Below are 26,990 nucleotides of genomic sequence, written 5' to 3'. Positions count from 1 at the left end.
GTGCCTCCAGGAGCAGGTTTGGGTACCACTGGGCTAGGGATACTGTGCTCTTTGGCTACATTACTACATCTAAACATCTAGGATGAAATCGTGGCCTAGTGGTTAAAAAGGCATAGAACATATCTTGGCTCTTCCCAAGACTCATAAATGTATTCATGTAGTTCAGGCAAAACTCTACTGGTAAGCCATCTGGTCTGGGTGTGGGATACGTTTATAAAGCACATTGGATGACAGGCATTATAGAAAATGAAGTTACTATTCCCCATTCTCTATACAGTTAAGTGTAGTGAATGTGTCGCTGGCAGCAAGTGCCAGGTGCTCTTTATTTTCTAGCATGTTCAATTTCTTTATTGTACTCAACAATCTCCTGGCAATGTGTGTGAGACAGGTGGGGAGTACAAAGCCAATTTGCAGCCTAAACATGCTGCTTGGAACCCTCTCATGCTACATTTCTATATCAATAAATAAGATTGTTCCAGTGCAGTTACTACAGAGCCCTGCCCACAGACTGATTTGTTTCTTTTGGCTGAAATATCATGTCTTTTTTCTGGAGACTAAATGAAAGCCAAATTTCTTTAGCTGGGGGGAGCATGTGTTTGAACTGGGCCTTGGGAAGTACTGACCCTCTCCCCAACTTCCATTCCCCTGAGAGAATGGACTGCAGAATCGCTGACTGCAGCCTCTGTAGGGAAAGGGTTCTTGAGTGCAAGTTGATTACAGGATTTTCCATTACATATAACTAGACATGAAGGAGTCAGTTGTATAAAGGACTTTAGGTAGGCTTTTAAAAATGTTGCCAGTGGAATGCCCATGTATTAGGTACATACCCAGAAGCATAGCTCCTGCTTTTACTTGCACACATTTTTAATGATTCTACCCAAACTTACTCTGATTTCACAGCTCTGGTGTTTAACCTTTGTCTGATGCCGTAAGGCAGGGATTCTTAGCCTCTTTTGGTTCTTGCACCCCTTTAACTGATCAATGAAACCCTCACACCCCCTTCATAAGCCACATGCCCACCAGTGACTACTCAGATCCATGTGTGGCTAATTGTTAGCACTGTTGGCAACTAACTGCTAACATGTTACTAAAATTATAATAGTACACAGTTATACTACCAATAAGTGAGCTAAGGCAGGGATTCTTAGCCTCTTTTGGTTCTTGCACCCCTTTAACTGATCAATGAAACCCTCACACCCCCTTCATAAGCCACATGCCCACCAGTGACTACTCAGATCCATGTGTGGCTAATTGTTAGCACTGTTGGCAACTAACTGCTAACATATTACTAAAATTATAATAGTACACAGTTATACTACCAATAAGTGAGCTAATAACTGCCTTCACTCTGTCTAGAAAATTTTAATAAATTGCTTCAGATTTCAAGATCCTTCTCCGCATCCTGTTTGACCTCTTTCCGTATCTCTTGGGGTGTAGACGCTACTGGTTAAGAATCCTTGCTGTGGGAGGAAGTGACGTCAACCCAGGAGATGGCAGCTTAATCTGCAGGCTCTGCCATCCCAGGAGCGAAATTGACCTTCCCTCCTGTAAAACAGCAGAAATTACTCCCCAGAAAAGGCGATAGAGAGAGCCGAGTATGGCAGCAAAGAAAAAACTCGCCAAGTTTAAATTCGGGGCCGAAAAAGCTGGCGCCAGTAAGGTAGCGGGACTCAGACCGCGCGAAGCAAAGATGGCCGCCGACGAAAGTGAGTCGGACCCCGAGGAGCAGATTGAAAGCGAATCGGAGCTCAGCAAAAGAGACTTCGTCCGCTGGTTTAAAGATCTTAAAACAGAAATGGTGTCCACGCGTCGCAGCATACAATCCGCTGTAGCGGAGCTGCACGAAGAAATTAAGGAGATAGGCACCCGGTTGGCGGAAAATGAGGAGAAGACGGAAGCACTAACGACGGAGTTGAAGGAGGTTAGAGGGTCCCTTAAAAAAGAACAGCTTTCACGAGAAGACTTAGAACTAATGTTAGAGGACTTGGAGAACCGCACAAGAAGGTGCAACTTGCGATTTCGAGGGATCCCAGAAGAGGAGCAATTTAAAAATCCAGAAATGGTGGTAAAAGAGATCTGCGCTTTTCTGCTCCAACAAGATGCTAATATGGCGGAAGGCCAAAGGATTGAATCAGTGGAACTGGATCGAGCGCACAGAAGTCTCGGTTCGCCGAGGGGCGGAATGCCCAGGGACATAATAGCCTGTTTCCACCAATATCAAGTAAAAGAAAAGGTATGGAAGAGAGCACGTGAAAAAGGTGAAATTACTTGGAACTCGGTAAAAGTTAAAATATTTCAAGACTTAGCGCGGAAAACGCTGCAAAGAAGAAGGGACTTCAAAGAAGTTACCAACTATCTCCAAAAGACTGGCTTGAGATATCGTTGGATGTTTCCGTTTGGATTACAAATTACAGTTGGAAATAATACCAGACGCCTTCAATCCCATCAGGGTGCATGGAAAGTACTGCGAGAAATGGGATGTGCAGACGTGCCGAGAGAAGATGAACCTGAGCAGCAAATCCAACGCAACACGAAGCGGAAGGAACAGAGAGAATGGCAGACGGTAGAGGGGAGGAGAAGGCGTCTAACTCCCCAAACTGAGAGAGGAGATGAGGAGACCGCAGAGGGAACCTGAACATATGCAGGACTGAGTTTGAACTGAGTGGGAGTTTTATATAGAAGTTGCAAAGGGAAAGACTTGGGGAATAGAACAGGAATATTAAGATGATTCAAATCTGTGAGGGTATAATTCAATGTTAAGTCTAAGGGAGGGAGGGGTAAATGAGCATAAGATTGAGAGATGCAGCTCTAAGGAGGGCGCACTTCCTGACGGGCAAAACTGGCACGACAGGAACCTAGCCAGTTGATGGGGGAATTAGGGGGTGGGAGGGGGGGGGAGGGGGACCCCAAGGGGGGCAAAGGGAGGGAGACTACAAATAGGGACATGGAATGTTAATGGGCTAAACAACCCGGGCAAGAGAAGCATCATTTTTCGGGAGCTACGTAAATTAAATTGGGATATAGTGATGTTACAAGAGACACACATTAAAAAGCAGGATGAACCCTTAATAATGAATAAGGGACTGGGTGAAGGGACCGCTCTGGCCGACTCAAGGGGAAACAAAACAGGAGGGCTGGTGATATATGTGAAAGAACACCTGAAATTTAACACTGAATCGATATACAGAGATAAAGAAGGGAGATGTCTAGCTATTAAGGGGAAGATGAATAATCAACGAGTTACCTTAGTAAATGTGTATGCCCCGAATGCAGGCCAAGAAAAGTTCTTCGAATCTATCAGGGAGGGCCTGATCCCCTTTATAGAAGGGATGGTGTTGATGGGGGGTGACTTTAACTATGCAGATGGGACACTTGATCATTCTAAACAGCAGGAGAGAGGGAGAGGATATATTGGGCGCCAATTTCATAAATTGATGCGAGAACTAGATTTGATTGATATATGGAGACTGATGCATCCAAACCAGAGGCAATACACACATTATGCACATGTGCAAGGAACATATGCAAGAATAGATGCACTCTGGGGGAGTAGGAGGATATGGGGCGACGTGAAGGAGGCAGAGATAGAAAGCATACATGCCTCCGACCATGCCCCAGTTTGGATGACAATAGAAGGAATGGGTAAACAGGATTGCAGGCAAATTTGGAGACTCAATGAATCACTGTTAGATGAGGAGAAAGATTGCCAGGAAGTGCGGCAAACCATTAAAGATTACCTAGAAATTAATGATACAGGGGAAGTCTCGGAGGGAATATTGTGGGATGCCTTAAAAGCAGTAGTGAGAGGGACACTAATTCAGAAGGGGGCATATAAGAAAAAAGAGAGAGTAAAATATGAGCTTGAAGTACGGAAGCAATTGGTTAGATTAGAGGCACTACACCAGAGGGAGGGAAGGCCACACCAATTACTAGAGCTTAAGCGGTGGAGAGCAGAACTACAATCGATTCAGATGAAAACAATGGAGTACCATAGGCAGTTAATGCAGCAAAAATTCTTTGAATTTAGTAATAAAGCGGGTAATTTACTATCCAGGGGCTTGAAGGACAGAAGGATAACAAATATGATCACCAAAATAAAGGGCCCAAAAGACTCGATATTTCACCAAGATAGAGAAATTAGAGAACAATTCCTGAATTTTTATCAGGCACTCTATAAAAAAGAAACAGTGGCTCCTAAAGAAGAGATTAGGGCTTTTCTACAGAATCTAGAGCTGCAGCGAGTGACGGCTCAGCAGAGAGAAATGCTGGAAGCACCTATAACATTGAATGAGGTATCAAAAATCATTAAAGGCCTTAAGGGAGGAAAATCCCCAGGATTAGATGGATTCACAGCTAAGTATTACAAAATCTTTCAAGGTGAATTAGGGCCGCTGCTGGTCCGTTTGGGGAATGCCGGCTTTATGGAGCAGAGCCTGCCAACTAGTATGCAAGAAGCAGGGATATCGGTTCTGTTAAAATCAGGGAGGGACCCCACATTATGTGGGTCATATCGCCCGATATCCCTGCTGAATATAGATGTTAAGATTCTTGCAAAAGTTTTGGCAGAAAGGCTGAGCGGGGTTTTGCCATCCCTTATACACGAAGATCAATCAGGTTTTATTAGAAACAGGCAGGTAGCGGATAACATTAGGAGAACCCTCAACCTGATCTGGGGGGCGCAGAGAAGGGGAGACTCTATGACACTGCTTGCGGTGGACGCGGAAAAAGCGTTTGATAGAGTTGAGTGGGAATACTTATGGGAAGTAATGACAGAAATGGGAATGGGAAGACCTTTTATAGGATGGGTGAAAAAATTATATGAACAACCAGTGGCTCGGATAAAGGTGAATGGGGGTTGGTCAAATCTATTTGATATCCAAAGGGGAACACGACAGGGCTGCCCGCTGTCTCCGTTACTTTTTGCCATCTCTATAGAACCCCTAGCACAGCGAGTTAGAGAATTAAAAGAAATAAGAGGGGTACGCATGGGTGGGAGAGAACACAAAATTGCATTATTCGCAGATGATATATTATTTTACATAGGAACACCTCTGTCAACAATACCGAAGATTATTCAGGAGTTGAGCTCATTTGGGAGAATGTCAGGATTTAAAGTAAATCTGGATAAGTCAGAACTGATGGGGATCACGACTTCTGATCAGGAGATAGAACAACTGAAGACGAATACTGCTTTTCGTTGGGCAAACTCGAACTTTAGATATTTAGGCATACAAATACCGAGAGATCTTACCATGTTATATCAGATTAACTATATACCATTAATTATAGCTATTCGGAAAGATCTCAGCAAATGGAGGACAGGCTGGTTGTCATGGTGGGGCCGCATAGCGGCGGTCAAAATGAATATACTCCCAAGATTATTATTCTTATTTCAAACCCTGCCAATTTCGGTCCCTAAGGGAGAATTGCAGAAAATACAATCAGAATTGGGGAAATTTATATGGGGAGGTCACCAAGCACGGCTATCAAGGAAAATAATGTGGGGGACAGTGGAGCAGGGAGGAAGGGGTTTGCCAAACATAGTATGGTATTATTGGGCAGCACAGCTTAAACAAATAGGAACTTGGAGTAAGGTAGATTTCTCCCCTGTAACACGGTTAGAGCAGATTTATGTGCGGGAGGGAAAATTAGATGCACTGCTATGGGGATCTCTCCCAGAGGCCACTTATAGAAACTTGACATTGAACCCATTTGTTTCCCATCTATTCAGGCTGTGGGGCAGACTTAAAAAGAAACTGAGGGGCCCGCAAGAAAGATCAACATATGCCTGGATAACTCAAGAGCCAGGCTTCGCAGGGGGTCAGGAGAATAAAATTTTTAAAAATTGGATGGATAAAGGATTGATTAGATTTCGAGAGCTAACAGTAGAGGGGAAACTCAAAACGTTTCAAGTCTTAAGACAGGACTATGATTTACCCGAGACGGATCACTTTGCATATCTCCAAGTCAAAAGTTATATGATAAGGGAACATTGGCATAAAGGGGAATGGCTAGAGAATGAAAAGTTTGAGAATTTATGGGGGGCAATTACTGAGGGAAATAAGGGAATATCAAAGCTATATGAACACATCAGGGGTACAAGATTTACAAAACTACCATATATGAAGGCCTGGGAACAAGACCTCAAAACTGAATTTAATGAGAGTGAATGGAAAAGAATGTGTCTGGAAGTGAAAAAAGCGTCAGTATGCGTACTAGTTAAGGAAAATGCCTATAAGATAATGAGCCGTTGGTATTACACCCCAGACAGAATAAAAGTAATGTACCCTGAAGCTACGGATATATGCTGGCGATGTGAGCGTGAGAAGGGAACATACTTTCATATATGGTGGGAATGCTCGATTATAAAGGGATATTGGGTGCTAGTCACAGGACTCATAACTCTGGCGATTGGAGTCCAATTTCCATGTGATCCCAAATGGTGTTTACTTGGCTATGGGAATAAAGGGGGAAAGAAATGGCAATGTAGAATAAAAAGGATATGCTTAGCAGCAGCAAAAACAATCATAGCAATAAAATGGAAACAGAAGATAGGCCCCACGGAGCAAGACTGGAAGGAAAAACTAAAATTAATGATAGGTTTGGAAAAATTGACGGATAAACGTCAGGGAAAATATAAATCACAAGCAGAAGAATGGATAAGGCTGGGGAAAATATTAGCTGGGAATGCAGGGGAATAGGAACGTCAACTCATAGGGGGATAGGGAAGGGAGGTGGGGAGGGGGAAGTTGCTAAAAGAGTGGGAGAAAGGGGAAGGGAAGGGGGAAGGGAGGGGAGGGGGGAAGGGAGGAGAGGGGGGAGGAAGGGAGGGTTGAAGGGAGGAGGGTGGGGGGGGGAATGGGGGGAGGGGGGAATAAAGACAAAATGGATGTTGACATAGCATGTTTGTTGAGGAATTTGAAAATGTTCAAGAGACGAAGTCTCATTGTGATTGTTATTTAGATTGTACAATAAAAAATCTTTAAATTAAAAAAAAAAAAAGAATCCTTGCTGTAAGGTATCATGAGAACTGCACCTTGTGCATTCTTGTTTCTAGTACATTGCTTGGATACAGTCTTTAGATCACTGTACCTCTGATAACGCCTCTCTGATGCAAATAGATGGGAAAATGTGGGATACAAATGTAACAAATAAAATAAAAATAATGATACTGACATTGCCTAAGTGGCACAATCTGAGGGTAGATAAATATGTATAGTTATAAAATTAGGGCAACCAAGTAGCCTTTAATAAAGAACCTTTCTGACTATAAATTACTGTCTTTCTTTACTACTGACTTCTAGCACTTACCTGCCCTACGAGGCATGTGTCTGCAGTTTACTGTCTTGTCATGTCCTCTGCTAGGCCAGCACATGCTGGTATCCCTTCTGATAACATGAGTCTCGTGCTTGGTGGTTTTTACAAATGCTTTTTCACCTGATAAATATTCACAGTTCTCTGTTATGAGAACTTTCAAAGTAATCTAGCTGTGTTAAACTGTATTGCTGATCCTTTATTGATAACTGAAAATAGACAAGTTCGTCATCCAGCGTTTGTGCTTTTGGCTGGATTGTGAGGATGGGTTTTTAAGGGAGTGTTTAGGTGGGGATGGAAAACCGCTTGGACCTGACATTGTCAAATGCGTGTGTATTCTTACCCTTCTTGGCCATCCAGCACAATAGCAGGGGCAAAGTACACAGCTATTCTTAGCATGATAACTTTATGTAGGTTTTATAGGGAAGCTGATTGAGTATCTTACAACTGTATTGGGCTCTGCTGCATCTGAACTATCTTGGTGGCTTCTCTCATCAGAACTAAATGTTGGCCCTATTATACTTTATAGTTTTATTTAATTTGCTAAACTGCTCTAACTGGTGAGCAGAGTGATGTACAGGCTAATTAAAAACAGGAGTACATAGAAAAAAAAAGAGAAAGGAACTACAGTTTAAATAGGACAGTAAACCGTTCGTACAAAGAATGAAGAGAAGGGGGAGGGGACAGGGAAATTGGGGAGTAAATAGGACCAAGAAGACCGATCCCCAGTCTGAGACCTCAATCAGGCTGCATCACTGTTAGCTGTTCCAAAAAGCCAGGCTTTCACTTTGCTTTTGAAATTTTTAAAGGAGCGCTTGCTGCGGAGGGAGAGGGGGAGCCTGTTCCAAACAAAAGGCACAAGGAAGAAGAAATCCAAATGTCTAGTGGATTGAAACTGTGCAGATTTAGGGCCAGGGAGAACCCAGACAATGGTCGTTTAATTATCAAAGGTGAATATGGCATTGTGAGACAGGATAGGTATTCAGGAGTACTTAATCAGAAGGCCTTAAATGATAGAGTTGCAAATTTATGAATAATCCATTGCTCAACTGGTAACTAGTGATTTGCCCTTCAGAAGATGAGTAATGTGGTCATGACATTGAGCATGGCAGAGGAAACGAATGGCTGTGTTTTGAAGAGTTTGGAATTTCTTTAATGTGGTACGCAGCAGGCCACCATAGACAGTGTTGCAGTAATCCAGATGTGTCGTGAACAGAGAAAAGATCAGGGCATGGAAAGTATTGTGATTTTTAAAAAATGGTGTTGAATGGCTCAAAGTTGACAAAAGACAAGAAAACTGACCTTGGTCAGGTGTGAAATTTGGAGTAAGAGTGTAAGTGAAGAATCAAGGATGATACTGGAACTGTGTTATTGCAGTGATTGGGGTTACAAAAAGTGTAACGGGAAAAGAGGGTGGTGGAAGGGCCCTTGAAAACCACCAGGCATTGTTTTTTTGTTGTTGTTTTTCCCCCCCTTATTTAGTACTAGCTTGTGGTCAAATAGCCAAGTAGAAACTAACTCGACACTTCTGAAGGGGTACAGTTGAGGGGGCATGAGGAAGGGTGGGATAGACAAGAAGGGTATCATCAGCATTGTTGGCTGAAATACCTGTAGATTGTATGACAGTTGTCAGGGGACTGAGAAGTTGAAACAGTAAGGGTAAGAGAATTGCTCACTGGGGGACACCGCAATTCATGACATGTTTTTTGGAGATTGAGGTTTGGGTTACGACTTGGAAGGAATGGTGGGACAAAAACAGGGTGAACCAGAAATATACTGTGCTGGCTATTCCAAGGGAGGACAGTTGGCAAGCAAAAGTGGGTGATCAATGAGATCAAAAGTTGCCGAGAGATTCAAAGAGACAGCTAGTAGTATTTTATGTCATCAAGGTGGGAGTGTATTTCACCGAGAAGTGTGGCCATTATTGTCTCAGTGCTGAAATAAAGGTGAAACCCTGACTGATGGGGATACAGTTTGAGTACATTTTCAGAAAATGAGGATAATTGATGAAATACTGCTCTTTTGAGGATTTTTTGACATGAAGCAGAGATTGGAGACGGGACGGTAATGATTAGGGGTTCAAGGAGGGTTTTTCTTTTTAAGAATGGAGTGAACTATGGTCAGTTTCCAGAGGTCTGGAAACTGACTACTAGTAAGGCTGAGATTGATAATTGACAACAAGGGATGAAGTAAACCTAACTCTGAGACTTTTAACCAGGAGAGGATCACAGCGACAGTAAGTGGTGATTATATTAGAAATAAGTTTTCTCAAGGAGACCAGTGATTGGGTTTGAAAAGATGTCCAGGAGGAAGTACCAACCAGGGAGACCGTGGAATCTCTAAGGGGGGTTGAGACTGATGGAAGCTGGACTAGGTTGGCCAGAATGCATAGATGGAGGTTTGGTTAAGTTGTTGATTTTGCTAACAAACAACTGGGAGAGTATTTCTGGACTGAAAATGTTGCTGCTCACTTTGGTTTTTATCATAGTACGCTGGCTGAAAACCAGATTTAAAAATAAAGGACATGCCAGTTATTTTCCATCAAAATAAATCGTACTCAGAAATATACTTCATAATTATTTTTCCTTAAGAGATGTGAACATTATAGTTATACATTTAATTTCTTTAATTTGCTAGGTTTCTGTACGTGTGTATTTTTGCTTGTAACATTAATAGTTCATAAATTTAAAAAAAAATTCATACCCAGAAAGTTGACATGGAGTTTACGTTTCAGATGTCAATGCGCGCATTACAGATGTTTCTCCATGCCACCCCTCCTGTCAGCTTTTTCCATTCAGACCTCAAATGGCACAAACTTGTATGTGCTGCTTGAGTGTTTCACTAACTTCTCATCACACTAGCAAGTAGAGATCCTGCGTGTTACTGGCCTTATACTGCTGTTGATTGATATGTCTTGTGCTATAACCATGGTGTCTATTCTCCCCACAGCTGCGCAGAATGCAGGAGATGATTGCACATATGCAGGCACAGATGAGGATGAAGCCCTCGGACGAGTGACTTGCTACTGTCCCAAACATGCAAGGTATATTATTTCTAAAAGCTTATCCTGCCCGCTCACTGAATTTCACTGTTACTCAAATATGCTGAAAAATGATCTCTACTATTATCACAGTTTTATTCAGACACTGGTTCTTAATTCCATCCAGTATCACTCAAATGAGAGCAATAGTTTACAAAGGGGTTACATGGGTAAAATTTTAGGGCTGAAAATTCTCCTTCCCTTAGTAACTGAGGGGGTTTTAGCGCACGCTAAACGCTAGAGATGCCCATAGGAATACATTGGCATCTCTAGCGTTTAGTGCACGCTAAAAACCCCAGCACGTCTTAGTAAAAGTCCCCTTGAGGTGCATACTTGTCAGGGTGGGCTTTATTGCATGCACTTTCCATGAGCTATAGCAGTGGAAAGCCTGCTGATGCTCCTAAAGTTGTGGTCCCACTGGCCCTGGATTTTCAAAAGAATGCTCAGTGGGGAGTTTGTTTGGAAATTTGCCTGTGCGTTTCCAAAACTGTTTCTTGTAAACATACAGAATGGTGCAGATGTTGACTTGCATTTGGTTGAAAAGTGGTATACACTGTAGTCGGCATGTGCAAATCCAAACTCACAGGAACATGGTAAAAATCCTCTTTGTTGTAAGCTATGAAACAGGTTATTAAAATTCATGGGGTAAAAACATTTTTGTAAAGAAAAACATTGTATTATAAGAATGCACACTTTATTTTTTAATGCATCCTTGCTAGAGTTTACTAGTTTTTGTACATTTGCCAGCAAGGCCCTCCTGCCTGTAGCTCAACACAAAAGCCTACCCACCTCCTTCACTGCAGCACAATCCCCTCTCTTATTAAGTAGAAGCAGCATGGAACAGGCAGCTTCACAAAGGAGCCCACTTCCATGATGTGAAGAAATGCATTTTCTGTTGCAGTCTAATTTGCTACAAGACTTTTATTGCTTATTGCAAGCGCTCTGGCTAGACACAAGCAAGGCATGGAGCTAAATGTCCTGGATTAAGGAAGCTTTGCCAAGATGTATTCCAGGAAAAAGAAAACAGTACAAGAGTCCATCTTGGTTATGGTTCCATGACATATTTTGTTTATTACATATGAGAGATTTGAGGCTTACCCACAGTGCTACTGAGCACCCACCACCCCTCCCCAAATTCCAAACTCTTTCTGGTATAAAACAAAGCAAGTACTTTTCTGTCTCAAAAGTCTTTGTAGGTCAGTATGTTAGCCAATCAGTGTATGCCAATAATGTTCAAGCAAAACCGCATAAGCTTAAATCTAAAAATAAAAAAAAAAAGAAAAAAAGAATGTGAGTACTTAGAGTGGCTGTGCTTATTTTAGCTGATTTATTAAACATGAGAACCAGAAAGTTGGATCTTGCAAAGTTTCCTGTAATTCCGGCATAAATGTTCCACATTTGATTTGTCTGCCTCCTGGAATGTAAAATGGGTTACAATATCCCATATGACTCTGTAGCAGCAGTCAGCATTCCAGGCCAAAAATAGGGAAATATAGGACACTTGTCATTTGAGAAAAAAACAGGTTTGTTATGTAGTGCCTTTTTGAGGGAATGATTTGCTCACAACTTAAAGCTTTTTCTGGCTTTTGGATTATATGAAGGCCTACCCATCAGGAGAGTTTTTCAGGGTGCAGTCCCTGTTTCACACCCCCATATAAAAGGCAGTGCTAAGTAGATAACACCATGCAGACTGCCGGTGGTGGTGGGGGGCTCACAAACTGTTACACTGTCTAACCTAAAGCGCTTGGAATGTTGAGGTATCTCAATGAACAGGCGATAAAAATTGAGGCATGGCTTTCCTCCTTTCTCAGTTACAGGTTGCATAGCATGAAAGTCCTCACTTTCATTTGTGTGCTTTCTGCAGTGTGCTCCAGGCTCAGAGAAAATAATTTACCTGGAAAGTGCATTAAGTGGCCTGGTGGGCAAGAGATTGTGGTGTGAGTGTGTTTGAACTGAATGCATTTGATATGGAATTGGGGGTGAAGGTATAGGAGGGCAGAAAACAGAAGAGAGGTGTGGGCTTATCTGTCTGCTACTGTACATGCTGTGGCCAAAGATGTGGACAGAATCTTAAGGGATTCTCTAGGGCAGGTTTAATTTTGACCTGCACCTTCAGCCACAGTCTGGTGATTGACCCTGCTAGCAATGGTGACCTTCAGTGTCCTGCACCCTGAGTGTTTGGAGGAAATGAAAATGCATTGTGCATCAAATATTCAAGACTGAAAGGAGAATAGAAAAGAGTGCAAAACTCAGTATCAGGGAAAGTACAAGATTACAGGATCTGAGGGATTTTTCCTACTGTCCATCCGTGGGTGGGTATGTCCACTTGGAAGACAAAGGAGCTGAACTGTTATGTTGTTTGCTATGGGCAGTTGCTGCATTTTAAATTTATTTTATTTATTCCAAATATTTATTACCCACACTAGCCACAAAATCTAGGCAGGGTACAACTCCAACACACACAAAATAAAAAAAAAAAAGTACCCAGAACAAATTAAAAACAAACAAACAAAAAAATATTTGCATTATAGCATAATAGATGATGGTAGAAAAAGACTAATCAATCCATCTATTCTGTCCAGTTACTCTGCGTCAGGCTGCCAGTTGTAGAGAATTTGCAGGATAATATTTGTTATGCAAATCACTTTCTGTTGTCATCTTTGTTTTCTACCATGTGGAGTTTATAAACATACAAGTTCCCATAGTTAATTCGGTACCCAGGGCTTTCCTCCACCCCCCCCCCCCCCCCCACCCCTCCATGTCTTACATCAAGCTTTGTACTCATCCAGTGGTTCCTAAACCTGTCCTGGGGAAACCCCAGCCAGTCAGGTTTTCAGGATGTCAGCAATGAATATTAATGAGTTAGATTTTCATTCACTGCCTCCATTGAATACAAATCTAACGCATAAATATTCATTGCAGATATTCTGAAAACCTGACGACTCCCCCAGGATAGGTTTGGGAACCACTGTACTAATCTATAGTCAGCAGAATTGCGTTTTATTTACTAACATGCATTAACCAATCCATATTAATGCACATTGATGTGATGTGATGTTTTGTAAGCCACATTGCGCCTGCAAAGAGGTGGGAAAATGTGGGATACAAGTGCAATAAATACAAATACAATACAAACCCAATTATTCTCAGTAGTACCTATTAACTATGCATCTAACTTGAATTAACATCTATTCATTCTTGTCTATTTATTAATGAGGCTGCCCTTGCTGTAGGGTATTTTGGCCACCACAGACCTGGTAGATGTCTGGGGTTTACTGCTTGCTCTTTCACCACCTGTCTGCACCCTAGCTTGCACTGTTACTAGTTCATACATCTGTGTAGTGTGTTTTAATGTTTTTCCTCTAGAGGCAGTGATGAATGGATTGTTGGCAGTGTTGCAACCTCCACTACTGTTCTTTATTTGTGCCAACTGTGCTTGATTTCTGTCATGGTGCTGGTAAATTGCCTCAGACAAATACTACTCTTTCAGGAAATATGCATTTTTTCATGGATTATCACCCATCGTTCTGTTCTGTGTTCTGGGAAGCTTTATGTTGTCAGGGAGCAGTTGAGCCTTATAAGTAGCAAATCTCAAGAGAGTTTAGTGTTAGCATTAAATATGGAGAGAGATTAGACGCATGTAGCTCAAGACTCCCTGCCATGGAAGGATTTGAAGAGCTTCTCTTGTTGCTGCTTTGAAGTAAAGCTTTGGTGCTTCTGTACTGTTTGCCATCCAAAATTTGTATTAGTAATGCTGTGGAATTGGTAAAGGTGAATTGATTGTTTACACTTTGCAAAAGTACAAAGACTAGTGGGCATACCATAGGTCAGTAAGTAGTACATTTAAAGAAACAGGAAAATAATTTTTCACTCAATGCATAGTTGGACTCTGGAACTGGATTATGTGATAAAAGCAGCCGTTGTTAAGGTAGACCTAGGGAAGGTCACTGTTTATCCCTGAGGGGTTAAGTAGCATGGAAATTTTCTACTTTTTGGGATCCTTCCTGGTACTTGTGACTTGATTGGTCATTGTTGAAAACAGGACACTGGACTTGCTTGACCTTTGGTCTGACCTGGTATGGCAAGTCTTCATGTTCTTATTAGGATTTTGGATTTACTCACTCTATACCTGACGCACAGTAGATAGTTTGCTGCCCAAGAAGGCTTACAATCAAAGAATAAAGGAGCCGATGCAGAAAGTCTTGCGGTAGACTGTACAGCTTCTACCGTAAGCTTTCCGCTAAAAGTTAGCCTTGGAATGCAGTATTCAATGAGCATGCAAATTACTGCCACGTTAAAATCACAACAGTAATCTGCAGCTCACTGAAAAAATATCCTTGAATCCTATCTACATAATTCTGCCTCTCACCCTGTATAATCTAATCTTTTTAAGTCTTATGTCTGCCCCCCCCCCCCCCCCCCCCCCCCACCACCGTGCCCTTGGTACTCCATTTTGCTGCGTGCTAATGTCTACTGTGGGAGCAAACATTCAGCTGCCATTAACAAACAGGTAAACTGCTCGTTATGGGTGCACTGTAGCCTGCAGTAGCTTTCTGTATCGGCCCTAAAGTGATTTCCCTAAGGGTTACAAGGAGCAGGCGAAGTGGAATTTGAACCCTGGCTTCACTGATTTGCAGCTTGCTGATCTAACCTGTAGGCTGCTCCTCTGGTGCTTGGAACAAACTTCTAAGATGGAAATTTTTAAAACTTAGTGGCTGTGACCGTGTAAATTTAAAGTTTACATAGTTTAATAGGAAAAGAAAGCCTAATAAACAAAACAGTTTTAGAGCAAATAGCCAGGAGCAGGGTCCCATTCACAGAAGCAGAGCTCAGATGATGTCAGGGTTTTAGAATACAATGAAAGCTCGAAGAACGGCAAAAGGATAATGTGTCTGTGTTTTCTTTTCAGTGGCAGTATGACATTCTCTTCTAGAGGATCTTTGCTTCCTGGTATTTGGCAACTGATTCAAGAATAGATGCACTCCAGGGCGAAGAACATCACTAGCAAGCACCATTGTTCCAGGATCATGTTTTGAAACAATTTTTGTTTAGAATGGATTTTCCTCTGCACTCCCTTATGCTCCTGTTAACCATGTTCTTATACACAGCAGGTTCCTCCCCATGTATCTTTTTTTTTTAATACACATATACTTTTGTACGTACACACAATCATTACTCAGCACTATTTGTACTAGTTGTTGTTTGTAGGATTATTAAGATGTCACAATTTTATTAGTGCTATTTTGGTTGGGTTCTTGGCCAAGTCTTAAACTCTACCATTAAGACCAGGTCATCTTAGTGCACGCAGGGTTAGGTGTTTTTGCAAGTAAGCAGCAATAATACACCATTTCTTCTAGTGTAAATCATGACAGGCTACTAGCTTTGCTGCCTTTGTGTTAAATCAGAGCCCCCCCCCCCCCCCCATCTTTTAGGCATGCAGTGGTCAGTCAGACAGCTGCTGCAGTAACACAGTGCACTCTGAAGATAACAGCACTTTCTAATGAAAATGTTTTCCCAAGAATTTGAGGTAAGCCTAGACTAGTGATTCTTTTTTTTTTTTTTTGCTCCCCTTCCTGCTGACCTACATTACTTGGCCCAGCATGAGGCCACGGGACAGCACGGTATTGAACTGGGAGCAACCTCACCCACCAATAATTGGGGGTGGGGTGGAGGAAGCTGTAGCTTTTTAACAGATTTTCCTGCCAAGGTTGGAAAGCCCCTGCATACCTCAGCAGCAGAGCCTGTGGATGGTCTGAAGGCTACTTTATAAAGACCTGGTGCAAACCCTTCCTTTACTTCTGTGGCAGGCAGGCACTTTGCTGTCTGTGAAAGAGACACTATGAAATTTAGGGCTTGCACATGAAACTTCCACTGATCGGAAATAAGTGCCTCTTTTCTACAACCATTTATGCATTAAGCCCTGAAATGTTTTTCACAGACACTCTGGAAGCTTGCTTTTCCTTTCATTACTCAGTTTTGCTGGACTGTAATTCTTGTGTCATTTCATCCTACTGCCAAGTACAGCTTGGAATACACCAAAAGCTTTTATACATAAAGTAACACTAAGATTTCTAAAGGGGTTGAATTTTTTTTAAGTAAACAGATATTATAATAAACATTAGTTACCTTTTTCCTTTTAAATCACCTTTGTAAAAGTGTACAGTAAATAAAATCCATTTTCAAAAAATTGGAATGCTTATTTTTAGTTACTTGCACGCAGGAACGGAAAAGGGGATATCCCAGCCTTTGTCTATAATCATTTGTTTCCCAGTCTCTAGATTTATTTTCTACCAGGTAAAACACTAATGGACCAATTAAAGAATCAGACAATCAGCATTGCTAAAATATCCATTAGTGAAGCTGAATTTTCTTGTCTCTAAATCTATTTTAAGTCTATTTTCATGTACATAGTGTAATATTATAGGGTGAATATGTTCTCACTTGCAGTGCATTTTTGAGCACTCTGTACAAGAGAAAATCCATGAAAACTTACTTCTAAAATACATAGCCTGCTACTTGAAATTGACTTGTTAGGTAACAGAGTTTGACATAAAAGCTTATTGTAATTAGGAGCAGAGAACACGACAGTAAATCTGTGAAGACGGCAATTTATTGGGTATCAGGGGATTCCTGACTGCCTCCCTGGTAAGAGCAGCTGCTGCTTTCTCAACCTGAGTGTATGCAATCCCTCCTTCCAGACCACTGGGGGCTGTTGTGTTTACTTTGATTTGGTTTCTCTTTCTTTTTTTGTTTCCATATTTTCCTAACTCTTTTATTTATTTTTTTTTTTAAGTATTTTTGACAAATCTGTGTGTTCCATGCTTTTAATACAAGTATTTTTTTCTACATCAGAAGCAACTGGCCTACAGTGATGTCCAGTGTCCACACATAGATAATGGTATATGGAAGTAGTGGCAGATGGTTATTAGCAGCTATTACAAAATTACAATAATTTCTAAAGTGATCAGCTGTGACGTGTTTGCTTCCTGGTTGTTATAAATGTTAATTCAAAATGCAACATGTTGGATATCACAGAGCAGCTGTGTCATATTTGAATGATAACAGTTGGGCCCAAAATGTAGCAGATTGATGAAACCTTAAAATAATGTAGCTATTTTATAATCAAAATTGATTCGTTTCAAAGAAAAATATGTTTTTGAAGCACAATTCAATGTGACTTCAAGAAAACAACTGCATTAAAATGGTGCTTCTTGCTTCCAGAAAAACGAAGACAGTTTCTGCTTATTATGTGTTAGATCAGTGCTGTTTGTGGGAGCAGGCTCTTGCATGGATAGTTACAGTGCTTAAATCCTCAGCTTGCAAACCCCCCCCCCCCCCCCCCCCACCTCAACAGCAGGTTATGTTCAGAGCCAGCTTAAGACACCTTCAGAAGTTGCGTTGAGCTCTGTGGCAATTAAACCTTCACAGAGGCAATTTAGGTTTAACTTGCTCTTGATACACACATCCAAGCAGCCTGCAATCAGTAAAAGTGACAAAAGTAAGGGAAAAATAAATCAGGTGAGAAAAGTGGAGGGAACAGTTTCACTACATTTTGAGAGAACCAGCGTTACAGCCCACAGCCTGTTGAAAGAGCCAGGTTTTCAACTGGCATCAGATTGCCTGTATTTCTTTTAACCTGGTGGCCGTCTCCAGTTCTTGCAGTCTCATATTTGTTTGAACTCTACTACAGCAAGGATATGTAAAACAGATTCATCTCATGAAATAGTCCTATCAGCAGCATACCTTTCATAACTACTACTATTACTACTATTTAGCATTTCTATAGCGCTACAAGGCATAGGCAGCGCTCATAACTGGAGTGGTGTGCTCTAAATTTGAGCTGAGAGGATACTGGTAAAGTGCCTTGGGTTTTGTAGTTGGGCCACTATTCTTCAGAAGTCAGGGGTGTGATGCCAGCCAAGATGTAGATGCCAAGTTAGCAGCTCAAGTTAACCAGTGCTTTTGCAGCTTTGACATTAATATTCCATCTTTGCCAGATAAAATCTGGTTCTGCCCTACAACAACAAAAAACTTGTATCAATCAAACCAAACCCATAACTTCAAAAACAAATGAACCACCAATATAGTCATAATTCTCTCTGCCAAAATCCTACTTTGTATGTGTTCCTCTGCCCCTATGTTTTAAAGGGATAATTGTATAACAGGATGCCTGCTAAGAAAAAGTAGGGTACCTACTTCTCTCTACATCAGGGCTTCTCAAACCAGTCCTCAGAACACACCTAGCCATCAGGTTTTCAGGATGCCCATAATGAATGTGCATGAGATAAAATTGCATGTGCTAACTCCATCCTATGCAAATCTATCATGCATATTTATTGTGGGGTTGAGAACCCCCTACTCTACAGCATACTAGTGCAAGTTGCAGAGAATGTGTACATTAGGTGTGACCACTTAACATCCCTATGACTAATGTAAATGCTTGTGCCTACATGTATGTATGTGTGTAAATTATAGCATTTTTTTAATTTACACATTAACTCTGCCTAGGTGCACACCCACTGGCAGAGTATGCACCATTAGACATGGTTTTCACTTTTCTGCTATAAGAGTTGTTTATGCATACAAGTACTCACCTCTGTGTGTAAATGACTAGAATGCTGACATTCGTGTATAGTCCTTACTACCTGAAACTAGGTGGCTCCTTACAGAATTATCCACTGAGGGATAGTTCAAAGAATCAGGTTGTTAGCTTTTAATGAAAAGCCAAATAACTGGACTTAAGACTAAGGTCAAATAGCAGGAAATCACACAGCTACCGTGCCACTTAAAATCCACGCCCTCATAGAAGAATACTTTATTACCTGAGCAGATGGAATACTCAAATGAAAATCCTATAAAGTAGGAGAGAACCCATGAGGCCAAGTATGAGGGACCTAGACCTCTCAAAGCTCTAACTATGGTTATAAGAATTTTAAATAGGATTCTAACTCTTGAGAGGGAACCATTGGAGCACACTCAATTCCATCTGTGGCCATGTATGATGACCTTGAATGCCATATTCTGGATAAATAGAAGTCTGATAAGAAATATTTGATGGGCATGAGTAGACTAGATTGCAGAGGTCCAGTTGGGGCAACACCATGGCCTGTATAATCTCTAGATCAAAAACTGTAGAAAAGGGGTGAATTTGTCTAGTCAAATGGAAATCTACAAAAAAATTTTTTGCGCAGCAGTGTTCATCTGATCCATCATGGTTAAAGCTAATATCACACCCTAACTACAGACTTTGGTTGTTAAAGGCAGGGTCATCCCCTCCAGTAAAGGACCTTGTGTAGAAATCAGAGGTCTGTTTTTACCAATCCACAGCAACTTTTTTTTTTTTTTTTTAGATTGAGTTTAAGAAAACTAGCTTTCATCTAGCTGTCTGCAGCAGAAAAACAATCGATAAGTGGTTGAAAACCCCTCTCCAATGTAGAACAGACTTGATAGGACTTCTAGAGGACATTGGTTTTTCTATTATGATCAACTCCAACTGAAAGATCTAATGATGTTGCCTAGTGGTCAGATAGTAACATAGTAGATGACGGCAGAAAAAGACCTGCACGGTCCAGCCAGTCTGCCCAAGAAGATAAATTCATATGTGCTACTTTTTTATTTGTACTGTCCTCTTCAGTGCACAGACCGTATAAGTCTGGCCAGCCCTATCCCTGCCTCCCAACCACCAGCTCTGGCACAGACCCTATAAGTCTGCCCAGCACTATCCCTGCCTCCCACCATCGGCTCTGGCACAGACCATATAAGTCTGCCCAGCACTAGTCCCACCTCCCAACCACCAGCCCCAGCACAGACCGTATAAGTCTGCCCAGCACTAGCCCCGCCTCCCAACCACCAGCTCTGCCACCCATTCTAGGCTAAGCTCCTGAGGATCCCTTCCTTCTGCACAGGATTCCTACACAACGAGAGGCAAAATAGACCCTTTAACATTTTGGCAACAAATATATACCACCGAATGGACAACAACCACAGAATCACCCCAATTCTTACAAGAATGGGATAACAGATGCAGAACAGTCCTAGACAATATAGCCCCGCTCCAAACCAGAACCTCACATAGGATTAGCTCAATCCCATGGTTCAACGAAGAACTGAAAGAACTAAAAACACAGGTCAGAAGACTAGAAAGAGCATGGAGCAAAAATAAAGATGAACACACACTTAAAGAATGGAAACAGTTACAAAGAAAATACAAATACAGCATCAGACATACCAATAGAACGTATTACAAAACCATAATAAGACCAGATTACAAGGACGAACATATTAAAGTATAGGAGACAGTGGTGACCCTTGTGGAATCCCACAGGTCATGAGCCTGACTTGGAAATAGAGCCAAATTTAGCATTCTGTTGGTTAGAAAGAAAAGAAGCAGACCATCCAATCCTCAAGCCCCTCGAACTTTCCAGCAGCAGTGTATGTTTGCTGCATCAAAAGCTGCTGGCATATCTAGCTGTATTGGGGCACCTAGACTGCCTCTATCCATCATCATCGGAAGGTTGTCAAGAAGGGCCATTAGCACTGCCTCTCTGTAGAACCCTTTTCTAAAACTGAGAGTAACAGAACTGATCTTTGTGCTGTCAAATAACAAAGTCAACCCAGCTGACTTAAGTGTGGATGCATTGGTTCCCATGTAGTATTGACCAGTTTATGGATAATATATAGCATGAGCTCACATGGACTTACGTTATCAAATTATGCCGTGTATGTTAAAGATTGACTCAGTGTTACAAGGAGGTATTGATTCAAGCAGTGAGTCAATTTTAAAAGCCATTTCATGTGATTGTTAGTTCCCAGTTTGCAATCTGTTCTTGTGATAGAAGGTGTGCACACTTGGAACTTGGTTGGATTAATATTAATGTTCCATATTGTAGATGAGTTGGATTGTTCAGGCTGCTATCAGCTCACTTTAACGCAGTGAAAGTCCAGGAGGCTTGGTGAAACTGCCTGATAGCAGCCATGTTATCTCGCACCAACAGCTACTGCCAGCATTTTGTCAGACCCTGGTTAATTACAGGCGCACTGATTTTAAACATCAGAACAGAAAAAATGTTTTCACATTGCATTCTGTCCTTAGCCTCCTACTTCTTTGAAATCTGTTTGTGCAGTAGTCTGAGGCGCTGCTTATACTGGCTGTCCTTGGACTCTCTGACTCCACCTGTAATGGTATGAATGCCAGGATAAACTTACACAAAATGTGTGATGACATCTGCGTGTACGTATAGGTTCAAGAATGTAGAGAAGTGCTTCAGGCCTTTTAGGAAACGTTCCTAACCTTACCTACCATGACCATTTTCAGATAAACACAACGAAAATCGCCCAAGCTCTATGCAGCAAATGCTTATGTACTTTGTTATCTCTCTCTATATACCTTAAAGTTTCTGCCACTTGGAGAACAATTCTATAACTTGTACCTCGAATTACACGCTACTTAAGTGCATCAAAGGGACCTTTAATTACCAGTTTAGTTTGAAAGTGTGCTAGGTGCTATTGTTTACACCAGCCATTGATAAGACTGACTTGCACCTATATTCTATGATGGTTTAGGTACATCCATTTGCATTTATAGAACTAGTGCTCAGCGTATGACTTTGGGCACCTAAAACAAGGTACCGAGTTACAGAATTGCTTGTTTTGTGTCTGTGAGCCATGAAGCAGACACCTGTCGTGCCTAGTTCCAACACCCACAAAGCATTATGGGGAGGGTCCCCCTTTCACACACTTACATTACAGCCAGTGGTGTGCTGGTAAATGTTTGATAGGCTCTCAAAGAAAAAAAAATCCCAAAACACCCTGTAGATATGTGTGTAACTGTATTATATATTCTATTAGTACAAAAGACCTATCGGACCGACCGTTCACTTGTCTATTAGATTGTAAGCTCTTTGAGCAGGGACTGTCTCTCTTTGTTAAATTGTACAGCGCTGCGTAACCCTAGTAGCGCTCTAGAAATGTTAAGTAGTAGTAGTAGTAGTAAAAGATGTGTAGGCTGCAACCAATTTAGAAATAATATTAAAACGTACAATATTCTTTACTGTAAATTACAAATGGACAATTGATTTTTGTGGAATGCTTTGGTTGGTCTTTGGCGCATTCTTGTATCTGTAGCTAACCTATGTTTGATATTCATCCCAATAAATTTATTGACATTACCCCCCCCCCCCCCCGTTTATTTTATTATTTATTTATTGCATTTTTATCCCACATTTTCCCACCTATTTGCAGGCTCAATGTGGCTTACATAGTTTTGTTAACTAAAGCTTAGCTCGAGTTATCTGCAGCAGGGCCCATTTTATTCCTATGGGCCCTGCTGCAGCTTTAATAACAACCCCCTAAATCTGACATGATTTACTCTCAGACTGTTTCTTACCGTATATACCAATATACTTACTACTGGGAAATTGTAACAAGCTGGACTGTTACAGATTCCTACACAGACACTACATGCCAGCAGAATCTTTCACCTTGATCATTTATAGAACACAGACCGTCCTTACCAATTACAGAATAAAGGACCACAATTATAAAAGGAAACACTGAGAAATCACACTCTGTAAGCAGTACAGTGCAAGAAAAAAATAAAAAGGGATTAATGTAGGGAGCAAAATGCAAGATCACTTTCTACTCCAAAATAAAATCCAGAAATAAATTTATTTAAAAACTAGTAAAAAAAGTTCCGTTTCTGACACAAATGAAACGGGCTCTAGCAAGGTTTTCCTCGGAGTGTATGTTTGAGAGAGAGAGAGAGAGAGAGAGAGAGAGAGTGAGTGAGTGTGTGTGTGTGTGTGTGTGTGTGTGTGAGAGATGGAGTGTGTGTGTGTTTGTGTGTGAGAGAGAGAGAGAGAGAGTGTGAGAGACAAAGTGTCTGTGTGTGTGAGACAGGGAGAGACTGTGTGTGTGACAGAGATAGAGTGTGATAGAGAGTGTGTCAGAGAGAGTGTATGTGAGAGACAGTGAGTGAGTGCCCCCACCCCACCTCTCTGGTCTCTGGACCTCCCTCCCCCCTATCAGGTCCCTGGACCCCCTCCCTCTCCCATGCCCAGCGACCCTCCTCTCCCCCTTTTTACAGATGGACCACGTTTAGAGACAGTCCGTTATTCGTAATAACTTTGTGCTATTGTTTTGGGCGAAGGAAAATGGCTGCAACACCGGCAAGTTCCACCTACTGGCTTCAACCCTTACAATGGGCTAGATAGGCTCACCCAAGGAGGGTTAATAAATCTGGGCTCACCCCATCCCCTGCTGTTTATTTTATTTATTTATTTATTTATTTATCGCATTTGTGTCCCACATTCCCCCACCTATTTGCAGGCTCAATGTGGCTTACATAGATTTGATAGCATTGTCATAGTTGGATATCAGATACAGTTATTACTGTGTATCACTTAAGGAAGGGAGAGGGAAGAAGGAAGATAGGTGATAAGGTAGTTTTAGAGGGTGTGCGTTCATAATTGGGTGGACTTAGTGAGGTTATAGGTTTTCATTGTAGACTTTGTTGAAGAAGAATGTTTTCAGAGATTTTCGAAACATAGTTGTTTCTTTGATTGCTTTCAGGTCTGTAGGTAGTGCATTCCATATCTGTGTGCTCAGGTAAGAGAAGGTAGTGGCGTGCATCAGCTTGTATTTAAGTCCTTTGCAGCTGGGGTAGTGCAGGTGGAGAAATTTGCGGGATGATCTTGTGGTGTTTCTGGGAGGTAGGTCCACGAGGTTGAGCATATAGATTGGGGCGTCTGCATGATTTTGTGTACAATCGTGCAGATCTTGAACGCAATGCGCTCCTTAAGTGGAAGCCAGTGAAGTTTCTCTCTTATGGGTTTTGCGCTTTCATATTTGGGTTTTCCAAATATGAGTCTGGCGGCTGTATTCTGGGCAGTTTGGAGTTTTTTGATTGTCTGTTCTTTGCACCCGACATATAGTGCGTTGCAGTAGTCCAGATGGCTTATTACCATTGATTGTACCAGGGTACGGAAGATGTATCTCGGGAAGAAAGGTTTTACTCTCTTAAGTTTCCGCATGGTGTAGAACATCTTTTTCGTTGTGTTTTTCACGTGGGTGTCAAGAGTGAGGTTTCGGTCAATAGTGACTCCGAGAATTTTCAAGTTTTGTGAGACCGGAAGAGAACAATGTGGTGTTATTATGGCGTCGAAGTTTTTTGTGTTATGTTGTGAGGTGAGTACAAGACATTGTGTTTTTTCTGCGTTGAGTTTTAGTTGGAATGCATCTGCCCAGGTGTGCATTATTTGGAGGCTTTGGTTGATCTCGTTGGTGATTTCAGTTAGATCATGTTTGAATGGGATGTAGATTGTGACATCATCTGCATAAATGTATGGGTTGAGGTTTTGATTGGCTAGTAGTTTGGCTAGAGGTATCATCATTAGGTTGAATAATGTTGGTGAGAGAGGGGATCCCTGGGGGACTCCACATTCCGGTGTCCATGGAGGTGACCTGTCCCCGTTCGTTTCTACTTGGTATGATCTTGTGGTCAAGAGTCCTTTGAACCATTTGAGGACAGTGCCTACTATTCCGAAGTATTCTAGTATATGTATTAGTATTTCATGGTTCACCATGTCAAAGGCACTGGACATGTCAAATTGCAGGAGGAGGATGTTGTTGCCAGTCGCAATTGCTTGTTTGAATGAGTTCATTGCAGATACTAGTACAGTTTCAGTGCTGTGGTTCATTCGAAATCCTGATTGGGACTCGTGCAGAATTGAGTGTTTATTTAAGTATCCAGTAAGTTGTTTCGTCACTATGCCTTCCATGAGTTTGGTCATGAGTGGAATAGATGCTACTGGTCAGTAATTAATTAGGTCCATTGTGCTTTTTTTTATCATCTTTCGGTAGCGGGGTGAGGAGGATGTTTCCTTTATCCGTGGGAAAGAGTCCATTTTGAAGCCTGTAATTTATATGTTTCGTGAGGTCTGTTTTGAATTGTTTGGGTGCGGATCTTATTAGACTGTTAGGGCAGATGTCTAATTTGCATTGGGAATTGGCGTATTTTCCTAGCCAGTGTGAAATTTCTTTTGGTGAGAGCGTGTCAAAGTTGGTCCATGATCAATCTGCTGGGCATTCTCCGGGTTTTGGGTCTAGACATTCGAGGATATTTGTATAGTCCATTGTAGTAGTGGGTATCATGAGTCGGAGCTTTATGATTTTTTCATTGAAGTAGTTCGCAAGGTTGGTTGCTGATGATGTTTCTGAGTTGTTGGAGGTGACCTTGGTAGTATTTAGAAGATTGTTTACGAGTGAGAAGAATTTGTGTGTATCCTTGTAGTTTGGTCCTAGTTTAGTTTTGTAGTAGGTCCTTTTCGTTTGTCTGATGTTGTATTTGTATTTTCTTTGTAGTTGCTTCCATTCTTTGTGTATGTTTTCATCTTTTTTCTTACTCCATGCTCTTTCCAGTCTTCTGACTTGTGTTTTCAGTTCTTTTAATTCTTCGTTAAACCATGGTATTGAGTTTTTTCTATGTGAGGTTCTGGTTTGAAGTGGTGCTATGGTGTCTAGTGTTATTCTGCATTTGTTGTCCCAATCTTGGAGAAATTGGGTTGAGTCTGTAGGTATTGTCCATTCATCACTGTACAGTTTTTGCCAGAATGTTAGTGGGTCTATTTTGCCTCTCATAATATATGTTTGTTGTTTTTGTTCTCAATCTAACCCTCCTTATTGCTTACCCCCGAGTTGCAGCCCACGTCCAGTGCAAGCAGTGGCGGGGCTCGCAGGCAACTTGATGTTGGTGCCGGGAAAAGGCTTTGGAGCAGCGCACGTGGCAACAAAAAATCTTGTCTTGGTGATTCGGCCTCTTTTCTCGGCACAGTAGAGGCTGGTGTTGAAGGAAGAAAGCAGCGGGAGTGCGGTTGTTGTTATAATAGTATCCGCGGCTGGCTGGCTGTTTTTTTCTTTACATTTCTCTTTTTCTCTTCCTCCTCCCCGCCAACTCTCTGGGTTTTGACGTTTCCTGTGCATCCATTGGTTGCGTGTCATAATGGGTCCAGTGAGATCAGCGAGATCTATGGAGCCTAGCAGACCAACTCCAAAGGAGCCACGGTCTGAGGCAGCAAAATTAGAACGTTGGAGGTGAGAATTATTATATAGGATGTATATCCCTCTTACAACTAAGCAGATTACAATAAAACATACACAATTAAAAGTCACACAAATAGAGTTCAGTTTACAGTAAGCAAAACTAACATATCTGCACAAACAAATATGTCTTCAGTAATTTGTGAAAGGATTCCATATTGCCACACAGTCTTAAACCCCCAGGTAAAGCAATCCAAATCTGCAGACAAGCAAATGAGAAAACTGTATTCCAAGTACTGGTATATTTCATGGAATGCAATTCCCTAGTTGCCAACAACATTGCATGCTCTGACCTTGAGGCCTTTGAAGGCCGATACACCACAATAACCTCTTTAAGGTATCTGGATACCCATGAAAACTTGTGGGACAACAGTGAGCTGTAATTTCAAAGCACTTAGACTTACAAAGCTACATGGTAACCTATAGAATAAGTGCTTTGAAAATGAGCCCCAGTGACTCCAGGCAACTTATTAGTGGAACATAACCACAGAGGCATGGTATGGTCGCATTTTCAATATGGTAATACTAGTGCCCAGCTAAG

General features: G+C 41.6%; 1 protein-coding gene across 1 annotated transcript in view; it reads left to right on the top strand.

Moving 5' to 3' along the window:
* Positions 1-16,541, top strand: part of LOC115480025 (septin-2) — a 116,919-nt gene extending 100,378 nt beyond the window's left edge. Inside the window, exons 12-13 of the mRNA XM_030218412.1 lie at positions 10,264-10,357; positions 15,264-16,541. Coding sequence (XP_030074272.1) covers positions 10,264-10,332 — 69 coding nt within the window. The 3' untranslated portion in view covers positions 10,333-10,357; positions 15,264-16,541. The remainder of the gene's footprint in view (positions 1-10,263; positions 10,358-15,263) is intronic.
* Positions 16,542-26,990: the final 10,449 nt, after the last annotated feature.

Source organism: Microcaecilia unicolor, chromosome 11 (genome assembly GCF_901765095.1).
Source record: "Microcaecilia unicolor chromosome 11, aMicUni1.1, whole genome shotgun sequence".
NCBI classification, from domain to species: Eukaryota; Metazoa; Chordata; class Amphibia; order Gymnophiona; family Siphonopidae; genus Microcaecilia; species Microcaecilia unicolor.
The sequence above is the reverse complement of the archived record's forward strand: the minus strand, read 5'-3'. Positions and strand labels throughout refer to the sequence as shown.